Source organism: Dipodomys merriami, unplaced genomic scaffold (assembly GCF_024711535.1).
Source record: "Dipodomys merriami isolate MVZ:Mamm:240054 unplaced genomic scaffold, mDipMer1.0.p SCAF_200, whole genome shotgun sequence".
Taxonomy (NCBI): domain Eukaryota; kingdom Metazoa; phylum Chordata; class Mammalia; order Rodentia; family Heteromyidae; genus Dipodomys; species Dipodomys merriami.
In genome coordinates this window covers 35,917-46,428 of record NW_027203383.1, presented here as the reverse complement: position 1 = coordinate 46,428, position 10,512 = coordinate 35,917, and the positions used below count along the sequence as shown (strand labels likewise).

The window sequence follows — 10,512 nt, the reverse complement described above, 5'->3', positions numbered from 1 at the left end:
ACTGACCAAAAAAAGAAAAAAAAGATTTTTAAAGAAAAACTTTATCATATGCAAAATTTAGATGTTTTTGAAGAAATAAGTTTAAATGTTTTCTTTATTCTCTTAGAACCTCTGCTAGGGCTGGGGACAGGCTTAGTGACAAAGCATTTGCCTGGTAAGTACAAGGCCCTGGGTACTGTCGCTGGCACAGGAAAATACTGTTTTTATTTTTTTGCCAGTCCTAGGGCTTGAACTCAGGGCCTGGCTGTTGTCCCTGAATTTTCTTTTTGCTCAAGACTAGCACTCCACCATTTGACCCACAGCTCTACTTCCAGCCTTTTGGTGGTTAACTGGAGATAAGAGTTTCATGGACTTTCATGCCTGGGCTGGCTTTGAACCTTGACCTTCAGACCTTAGCCTCCTGAGTAGCTACTAGGATCATAGGAAGAGCCACTAGTGCCCAGCTGCTTCTGATTTTTAATGATAGCTATAATCTCAACTAAATAAAACATTTCCCAATGCTAGGAAATATGATACCCCCATTATTGCTCTATGTTCCTTGCAAGTTCTTTCCCCCCTCCTTGGCATTACAGGAAAAGAACTCATTTCAAATAGACAAGAGACCAGGTAGCTTTTCAGAAACAAATCACCAATATTTATTTTGTGTGAAAAAAAGTATCCCGTAATCCTAGCTATTAGGGTTTGAAGCCAGCTTGGGTAGGAAAGTCAGGTAAGAAAGACTCTTATCTCCAATGAACCAGCAAAAGGCCAGAAGCAGAAGTGTAGTTCAAGTGGTAGAGCATTAGCCTTGAACAAAATAGCTAAGGGACACTGTCCAGGCCCTGAGTTCAAGCCCCAATACTGGAAAAAAGGAGAAGGAAGGAAGGAGAGAGGGGGAGGGAAGGGAAGGCAAGGGAAGAGAAGGGAGGGAAAGAGAAAGAGGAAGGAAGGAAGGAAGGAAGGAAGGAAGGAAGGAAGGAAGGAAGGAAGGAAGGAAGGAAGGAAGTCTTTCTATACTGTAAGGATGGACAGAAGCTGGGTGACTTGGGAAGGAATTGAGGGTTTTCTTTACGGTGCAGGGTACCAGATTCCACGTTCACCTTCTGCAACAGTGCCTTCTATATAGCAGAGATGTCATCTCAGATTTGTACTCCTCTCATTTAACTGGAATCATTGGGTCTGCAGAGCAAACAGATTCTAACTGTGGGTCCACATTAGAAATAATTAGCAAGTATCAATCATTAATACTCAAGAGCCCCTCTGGGTTGATTTTCAGTTTACTTGGCTCAAATGATTTCTTTAAAGGCTCGCTTGCTGACCTGTTGATTTTTCTGACTTTAAATGCGAGCACCTCCCCACCACAGCCCAAACATAAAGGTCACCTATGCAGTATTTCATAAATGACTCAAGGTTTTACAAAAGCAGTTTGTAGCAGTACTTAAGTGTCCAACAGAAACCACTCGGTCTGCTAAACAATATCTCGACTGCACAGCTTCCTCTCACTGTTGGTGGATAGATAATGACACAGACAGTCACTATCACCGTGGCAACAGTACCCAGAACTATCAGAGGAAAATTGCACGTGTCACTGCAGGCTCTCCAGTGGCCACGCCTCAGCTTCCTCTGGTGCATGCTTTTTCTGCAAGTCTGGGGTGCTCTGGGGTACAGCCAACCCAGCGCAGGCTCCAAGACTACAGACGACTAGGCATGGTCCACCAATGCGAGCACCTACCCTCTCCCAAGCTAGACAGCACGTCAAGCAGTGGAGTATACGATGGACAGGCCTAATGGGCCTAAGGAAGCCTTCTTTCCCTCCTCTACCCCACAGAGCTTCTATCTCCTTCCCATTGTCAGCACTGAACAACAGCTTTGGAACTGGGTCTCCTTGAAGATCCCCTGCTAGCGCTGAGGGAGCCGGGCCGCTCAGGAAACCAACCCATCCATTTCTTTGTCTCTTTTTGAGTGTTGAGGGTTGGACTCAAGAATCTGAGGCCTGTAGGGTAACCGTAAGCACCCTCCAGGCCTCCTTTTCTTTTTGCGGTGGTATCCGGGGTTTCAATGCGAAGCCTCCAGCGAGCTGACTGGTGCTCTACCACCCGAGCCAAGACCTCCGCCCGGTCTGAGTTTTGGCTAGTAATCCTGGAGATGAGGTCCGGCAGATTTTTTCTGTCTGGGCTGGACTTACACCACGGTCCTGCGGATCTCGGGCTTCAGAGCGGCTCGGATCACAGCTGGGTGCCAGCGGGCCCATTTCCCTCTTTATTGCTGAGAAGGCGTGTGGGCGTCCCGCTGCGTCCCCCAGGCTGGCCCTGAACCCTCGTCCCAGGCTGGGACCATCTGGCCTCAACTTCCCGGACTGCTGGGGCTGCGGACACGCGCCGCCGCTCTACGGAGCCCAGGCGGGCTGGAAGGCCGGCGATGGCGCCGGCGACAGCACTGCACACGGGCGGGCACGCGCGAGCACGCACGCACACACACACACACGCACGTTGAACGTCCCGGCGGCGGGAGCCAAGGCTGGACGGGGCCCCGGGTTCCCGGGATCCCGGGTCCGCGTGCGCGCGAGGCCTCGGAGGTCCGGGACCAGGAGGCTCGGCGCGGAGGCAGGACCGCGGGACCCCCGGCCCGGCCCGGCTCCCTCCCGCCCCGATGGAGTACGTGGGCCCGCGGCCCTCCGGAGCCCCCGGGCGCTCACCTCGGCTGGGGTGACCGGCGCCGGCGGGCCCCGCCCTCCGTGACGACCCATCGCTCCTCGCACCACCTCCGAGCCGCTGAAGCGCCAGCAGAACCGACAACGGAAGCGGAAGCTCCTCGTGGAAGTGACCCCTTCCCAGAATTCGTCGGAACGGGAGAAGCCCCGCCCACCGCCGCTCCCCGAGGTCTCCGGGCCTCCCAGCAGGCCCTGTCGGCTCTGGGAAGGAAGTTTAGCTTCTCGTTGCCACGCAGCGTGACTCTGATGGACATCCACGCTCTCCAATCAACTGACAAAGCGGTGGTCCGCCGTCCCTGGGGAGACTGCGGGACGCGGCACCCCCCCCCCCCCCCGCGCATTTAAGGCCGATTCCACCTACTGGGCGGGGTCAGCTATCTGATTGGATAAAACTCACTGACTATGGGTCAGGATCGCCCAATCAGGGGAGCAGCCGGGAGCCGGTCCAATGAGGTCCCGGGCGGACGGGCCTGGCCGCCGTGGGCCGGGAGAGGACCCCGGGAGGCCGCCGAGGTTCCGTCCCGGGCGCTGGCGAACGAGCGGCGATGAACGGGTCGCTGGGCCGGGCGGCAGCGGCCGTGCTCCGCTGGGGGCGCGGCGCGGGCGGCGGCGTCCCGCTGGCTCCCGGCGTGCGGGCGGCGGGCTCGGGCGCGGGCGGCGGCCAGGCGGAGCGGCTGGACGGGCTGGTGAAGAAGGACAAGGTGGTGGTCTTCCTCAAGGGGACGCCGGAGCGGCCCCAGTGCGGCTTCAGCAACGCCGTGGTGCAGATCCTGCGGCTGCACGGCGTCCGCGACTACGCGGCCTACAACGTGCTGGACGACCCCGAGCTGCGGCAAGGTCAGCCCGCCGCGGGGAGGCCGACGGCCGACGGCTGAGGGCGCCGCGGGAGGCCGGGCCCGGGGGCCGCGGCCGGTGGGCCGGACTCGGGGTTTCGGGGGCCTGTGATTGGGGCCCGTCTGGGGTGCCAGCGGTGGAGGATCTTAACGGACTGCAGCATCTTGGCGGGGAGGGACCCACGGGGCCCCGTTCCCATGGCCAGCTCGGGCCGTGGCGTCCCTCGACCCTCACTTTGTGGCGCGTTTGTCTCTTGACAGCGTCCGAGAAACGTGATCAGTAGCATGAGTCCCCCGCCTTGTGGGCTGCCCAAGTGTGGCAGAAAGGGTACCCCAAGACTTGGAGAGCTTCTGCGGATGGGGGACCGGGCTGCGGAGGGGGGCTGCCCTGGTCCGAGGCACTGAGGTCTGAGGCTGGCCGTGGGATCCCGGGCTCCGAGGACCTGGGGCCCGTTCAGCTTACAGACACACGGCAGGGGGGCAGGGGTCGACGCTGATTCCCAGCGGGACTTATTTGGGGTCGGGTTGGAGGAGCAGGGGGGATGGGGAAGGACGTTTAGTTTGGGATCCTCAAGCGCTGGGAGCCACGAGAGCGGGGCCTGGGGCTTGGGCTGGAGAGAGGAAGCTACAAGGATTTCTGCCCCACCAGCTAACAAACTGCCATCTAGTACAGATCTCCAAGAGTAGCTGGCCCCTGTGTCCTTCCACTGTCCAGGGGGAAGCAGAGAGGGCCCTGGCAGCTAATTGGCAACTTTCATGCAATGTGTGAAGCATTGCAATGTGTCAAAGGCACTGGGACCCACCAGGCTTCTTGGTCTGGGTTGTTTGGGGATAGGTGGAGAAGTGGGGAGACTGCACCCTTTTCTCCTGGATTGGCCTGGGGTGGGGGAACCGGCCCCCACATATCCCTGGTGTCCAGTGCTCCTGTTGGATCACAGTGTGCTGGAGAGAAAGACTTGAGTGTCGGAATTTACTGTTCTCCATGTCTGACCATAGTGCATATCGCTGGCATCGTTGAGGCAAGCTCCTATTAATAAGGAAAGCAAATTTGAGTGAGAATCCCCTGTGGCCAGCCCCTGGACAAATTTCCTAACTGCATTTTTCTTAACAGTAAAGTCAAAATGATGAAAAACAACTTGGAGAAGAGACAGTAAGAGTCATAGAGAGCTTAGCAATCTCTTGGCAATGGTGGCTCCCACCTTTGTGGTAGTTTTGGTGGGTGGAATCCAAGAGGCAAGTGTGGCAGAGTGAAAGCCACTCAGACTGCTTGTAGGTTTTACCGTATTACCATGTGTTATGTTCATGGTCCTGGGTCTCCCTGATCAACCAGAAGTCAGCTGTTTGCTAGGCGCAGGCTTATCGCCCACAGGGGTCCTGCCCTTCAGAGGCAGCTTTTGGCTTCAGAGATAAGCGTCTGCTTGTGTAGCCCTCACCAGAAAGTTGTGTCATTGATACCTTGCTTAATATGATGTTTTGAGAGTCTTTGGCTTGTGAATTTACATTCTCCTGTTTAGTATAAGTGGAAATGAGCTATATTAAAATATGGCTAATAAACTGAAAATGAATGGAAGTAAGTACTGATAGCAAGAATCTTCCTGTTCTCTCTCTTACATATTTGAGTTTTGATCTCAAAACCTAAGTGTTCACATAACAGTGGAAAGAACCTGTTTCTTAACTTGAAGATTTCACTGGATTGTCATTTTGGTTAATAAGTATGTTGAATAAATAATTGGATATGTCAGGCATAGTGACTCACACCTGTGATCCTAGCTACCCAGAAGGCTAAGATGTGAGCATCAGTTTGAAAAGTCTATGAAACTTTTTTTTTTTTGGGTCCGGTTCTGGGGCCTGAACTCTGGGCCTGGGCGCTGTCCCTCAGCTCTTCAGCTCAAGGCTAGCACTCTACCACTTGAGCCATAGCGCCACTTCCGGCTTTTTGCTTTTTGCTTATGTGGCGCTGGGGAATCCAACCCAGGGCCTCAGGCATGCAAGGCAAGCGCTCTACCACTGAGCCACCTTCCCAGCCCAAGTCTATGAAACTTTTACCTACAATCAATCACCAGAAGGCTGGAAGTGGAGCTCTGGCCCAATTGGTAAAGTACCAACCTTGAACAAAAAAGCTAAGGACAGCACCCAGGTTATGAATTCAAGTCCCCCGTACAGAGTAATAATAATAATAATAATAATAATAATAATAATAATTGACTCTAACCTGTCTTTTGTGGCTTGGAAGATTGTCAGTTAGTGGCATGTGCTAAGTCAGCCTGGAGCGAGGTGATGTAAGCCTTTCCCACTTGGGGGCCTCCCTTGTTGGGACAGGTTAGGACCTGACCACAGGAGGACCTGACCGCACTCCCGTGAACCGCGCTCTTGCTGAGAGAGGCTGCCAGCCTGCTAGGCTGCTCCAACTGCGAGGCTGTCTCACCTTCCCCTCCTGCAGAGTCACTGGGACCTGCAGCCAGGCTCCTGCAGAAACAGCCTGACGTGGCAGAGGGCCCAGGCCCTGGGAACCGCGCTGTCTCCCGGGGTCTGGGAAACGTGAAGCGGCCTTGTCTGTTCAGGGCTCAGTGCCGCCTCACAGCCACCTTTGTTTCTGGGCTGCAGTCTCCAGACCTGTTAGTGCACACTTAGCCTTTGCCCTACAGAAAACCAGGAATGTGTCTTACGCAACCAGCCCGCTGAAGTCTGCTTCTGCAAAGCAGGCCTTCAGTGGCTGTGGTAGCAGGGGAGCAAAGGCTGCTCTTACGGCACAGTTTACTGTGTTTGTGCTGCGCTGTATGTGGCCCCTTACCTAGGAGCTTGCGGAAACCCTCTACTAGCTGCTGATCATTGTTATCTTTCCAATTGTAGAGTGTTGGAAGCTGTTCCTCATAGCCAGCTCTTCCCTGTACCTGCCCACTGGCCTCTTCATATTCAAAGCACCATTCACATATTCTTTTGTGTCTGTCTGTCTGGCTCTCTCTCCCCTCTCCTCCCCACCTCTCATATTTCAGTACATGGCCTTGTGCTCTCCCTTTGCCTTTTTATTCCAGGCTGGCTGGTGCTCCACCACTTGAGCCAGCCTCCATTTCTAGCTTTTTTTGCTGAATAATGGGAGATAAGGGCCTGACAGACTCTGCTGCCTGAGCTGGTTTTGAACTATGATCTCAGATCTCAGCCTCCTGAGTAGTTAGGGTTTTAGGTGTGAGTCACCGTCACCAGTGCTGGGCGAATATTAAGATTTGGAAATAAGCTGAGCCTCCTGAGCATCTGGGGTGTTCATGCAGTGTAGCCTGCCGCGAACGATGAAGGCGGCTGAGCCTCTGTGCCTGCCTGGTGGATCGCCATGCTCTCTGTGAGAATGAAATGGCACCTGTACTTGGTCGGGGCCGAGGCTGCTGGAACTTGGCTGAGAGTGGAGCAGGCAGGCTTCCTCTGGAGGGCAGGGAGGAAAGCCCTCAGCCTGCTTGGGCTCTGAGACCCCCCTCCCTCGATTCCGTTCTCCTGTCGGGTAAAAGCACTCTTAGATGTCTGAGCATGCTGAGATCCAATAAAATTTTGTTTACAAAAGTAGGAAGAGGAAGTGGAGCTGTGGCTCAAGTGGTAGAACACTAACCCTGGGTGAAAAAACTCAGGGACCGCACCCAGGTCCTGAGTTCAAGCCCCAGGACAAGCACATCAAAAAAACAAGACTGAGAAGGTGGCTCAGTGGCAGAGTGCTTACCTCATGAGCATGAGGCCTTGGGTTCGATTCCTCAGTACCCCATAAGCAGAAAAAGCCAGAAGTGGTGCTGTGACTCAAGTGGTAGAGCGCCAGCCTTGAGCTGAAGAGCTGAGGGACAGCGCCCAGGCCCAGAGTTCAGGCCCCACAACTGACAAAAAAACAAAAACAAAAAAACCACCCTGTGTGAAAGCCTGAGCTCCCCCGGTGGTGTCCGATGATCGCACCGTAGCCCCAGCTGCCCTGCATTCTGTCCCCATGCTGCCCGCTTCACCTGTTCCTCCGCAAAGCGCCTCAGTGGAGTCGGGTAGAGATGTTGGCACTGAGAGAGCGGCCACCCGGCCCTAGCCCTGTGCTGGCGGCTTTCGGGGAGCAGTTAGGTCTCGTTTGATGGGCACAGTAACTCTTTGAGAGGATGCTAGTCCCCTTTTGCCAACAAGAAGACTGAGGCTCGTGGTTTGGCTGGCCTGCAGGGGGCAGTTTATTTTGAGGTTCAGTGTGTTTCACAAATGTAGACCCTCATCAAAAGCAACAGGGAAAAATCTGTTGGGAAAGATTGAAAAGGCCGCTTTTACATCACACACATGAATGGTTTCTCTGTGTAAAAAGGTGTGTAAGGAAGCTTAGGAGAATTAAAGGGCGCTCCTGACAACTTAGACGCTTAATGATCCAAGGAGAGAGCCTTGCTGCCTGCATTGTCGAAAAGGAAGTTCCCACAGGCTGTATTGGAGCGCAGAGTTAAAAATGAGGACAAAACCCCAAGCCAGGCAGCTCCCGTGCTGACCTGCTTTTACTAGGATGACAGACTTGACTCTGGGTGCCTACTTATTAGTCCTGTAAATACACCCCGGGGGATTAGAAGTTCTTTTTTTTTTTTTTTTTTTTGTCGGTCCTGGGGCTTGAACTCTGGGCCTGGGCGCTGTCCCTCAGCTCTTCAGCTCAAGGCGAGCGCTCTACCACTTGAGCTACAGCGCCACTTCCGGTTTTCTGGTGGTTTATTGGAGATAGGAGTCTCACGGAGTTTCCTGCCCGGACTGGCTTTGAACCGTGATCCTCAGATCTCAGCCTCCTGAGTAGCTAGGATTACAGGCGTGAGCCACCAGCGCCCGGCTGGATTAGAAGTTCTTGAATAGCTAGCTGATTGATGATTGATTTTTGGTAGACACGCGTGACTGAGAAGCGGGCTTTTCCAAAGCCCATTGGGGATCTTTTTTATTTTTTGCTGGTCAGGGCTCTGTGCAGGCTGCCCAAGAACTCAAAGTTCCCCTGCTTGCTAGAGGACTACAGGTGTGAGCTACCACGCCCAGCTCGTGACCACTTGGTTCTGGCTGGGTTGTGATGTCTAGAGAAGTTAAAGCCTGTGACTCCTGGCTTTCTCTAGCTCTGTTATTTAAGCAGAGTACACATTCATATAAAGTGGTTGTTCAAGGAGGCGTTCATTGTGTATTTCCATTCATCATCTATTCCCCTTCTCTCCCCCACCCCCCCTTTCTTTTTCCCAGTGCTAGTACTGGGGCTTGAACTCAGGGCCTGGGTACGTCCCTGAACTTTTTCACTCAAGGCTGGTGTTCTACCACTTGAGCCACAGCTCCACTTCTGGCTTTTTATTTGTTAATTGGAGATAGGGGTCTGATGGACTTTCTTGCCTGGGCTGGCTTTGAACCTTGGTCTTCAGGTCTCAGCCTTCTGAGCAGCTAGGATCCCAGGTGTGAGCCACCAGTGCCCAGCTCTGCACCACGTCTCCTAAAAAGCCTCCAGAGGTGGAAGTGGGCGGGCTTGGAGAGAGGGTGGCCTGTCCAGGGCTTCCCGCGTGGTCCCTTGACAGTGAGATGCATCTGTGGTGGGGCTGGAGGCAAGGGGGAGGCTGGGGCTTCTTCTGGGTGCAGGCAGGGGTGAGCACCATGGCTGGTCATTTGCGTAACGCTCCACTGTCCCTCCACAGGCATTAAAGATTACTCCAACTGGCCCACCATCCCACAAGTGTACCTCAACGGCGAGTTTGTGGGGGGCTGCGACATTCTTCTGCAGATGCACCAGAACGGGGACCTGGTAGAAGAGCTGAAAAAGCTGGGGATCCGCTCCGCCCTCCTTGACGAGAAGGACCAGGACTCCAAGTGAGACACCGCGGGCCTGCGGGGCAGAGACCCACTGCCTTTGGAAGAGCCTTACCACGCCGCGTGCCACAGCCGCCCGCCTGCCTGCCTGGCCGTTGCCCGCCACGAGCAGGCCAACTCGGCGTGTGCTCTTTGCGTGAGATTGTCCCGTTGTGACCTTCACAACCCCACGCTGTAACAATTCACGTGTGGACACAATTCTTTCTGGCGTTGTCTTCTTCGTGGCCCGTCTGAAGTGTGTTAGTCACTTGGCAAAGATGCTATAGCCTCTCCCCGCCCCCCCCAATTGTTTTTGTAACTTCTATGCAGAAAAATGATGGACAAAAGAGAATGTGGTAGCTGGGGTGTCCTTTTTAAAAATAAACTGCCAGCTCAGCGAATGGCGTGTGAATGGTTGATCTGCTTAGGGGTGACTAGCATTGGCTCTCCTACTCGACCACTAAAATTGCCATGAGAATTGCAGGAGGCTGCACTCCACGTCTCCGGGAGACAGGTGTGAGGGCGTGGCGGAGGTGTGTCCTCCGGCCAGGTGGAGGAGGCCAAGGCCAGAGGAGGATGCCCAGCTGCTGACTCAGGTGGATGAAGGCTTGCCTATTTTTGGTTTTGTTTCTCTGACGGCATTGGGATTGAGCCCAGGGTCTTGAACATGCAAGGCGAGTTCTACACTGAGATGCATCCCCAGCAGAGTTTACACTGGGTTTTTCTTTGTTTCCTGTCATTGAACTCAGGGCCTGGGCACTGTCCCTGAACTCTTTTGCTCAGGACTAGCACGCTATCACTTTGAGCCACAGCACCACTTCTGGTTTTCTGGTGATTAATTGAAGGTAAGAGTCTCATGGACTTTCATGCCTAGGCTGGTTTTGAACTGTGATCCTCAGATCTCAGCCTCCTGAGTACCTAGGATTACAGGGCTGAGCCACCAGCATCCAACTGCACTGTTTTTTGAGTCAGGGTCTCACTTTTTATTCCAGGATTGCTAGGAAATCCCTGTGTAGCCCAGGCTTGCCTTGGACTTAAGCCTTAGCTTCCCAAGCTCAGCCACTACGGTGTCTTGTAAGACTTCTACAGGGCTTCTCCCTCCCAGTGTGAAGAGCCAGTGGGAGGGCTTCGCAGTGACCCACGGGAAGGAAGTCCCTCCTGTCCCAGGTGTATCCCTCTGCAGGAAGCTCTCTGTCG

At 54.1% G+C, this 10,512-nt stretch overlaps 1 protein-coding gene, 1 long non-coding RNA gene and 1 other non-coding gene across 3 annotated transcripts; 1 reads left to right on the top strand and 2 right to left on the bottom strand.

Moving 5' to 3' along the window:
- Nucleotides 1-611: 611 nt before the first annotated feature.
- On the bottom strand, nucleotides 612-2,989 carry LOC138833094 (uncharacterized). The gene is made up of 2 exons (XR_011373789.1): nucleotides 2,675-2,989; nucleotides 612-1,158 (listed from the first exon to the last, which is right to left on the bottom strand). It is a non-coding gene; the product is annotated as an uncharacterized lncRNA (long non-coding RNA).
- LOC138833128 (small Cajal body-specific RNA 13) lies at nucleotides 1,404-1,679 on the bottom strand. The gene has a single exon (XR_011373791.1). It is a non-coding gene; the product is annotated as a small Cajal body-specific RNA 13 (non-coding RNA).
- Nucleotides 2,990-3,121: 132 nt separating the features above from the next.
- LOC138833093 (glutaredoxin-related protein 5, mitochondrial) lies at nucleotides 3,122-9,716 on the top strand. Its single transcript, XM_070031414.1, has 2 exons — nucleotides 3,122-3,526; nucleotides 9,165-9,716. The coding sequence occupies exons 1-2, from the start codon at nucleotides 3,235-3,237 to the stop codon at nucleotides 9,338-9,340; spliced, it is 468 nt and encodes a 155-aa protein (XP_069887515.1). The 5' UTR covers nucleotides 3,122-3,234; the 3' UTR covers nucleotides 9,341-9,716.
- The last annotated feature ends 796 nt before the right edge of the window (nucleotides 9,717-10,512 follow it).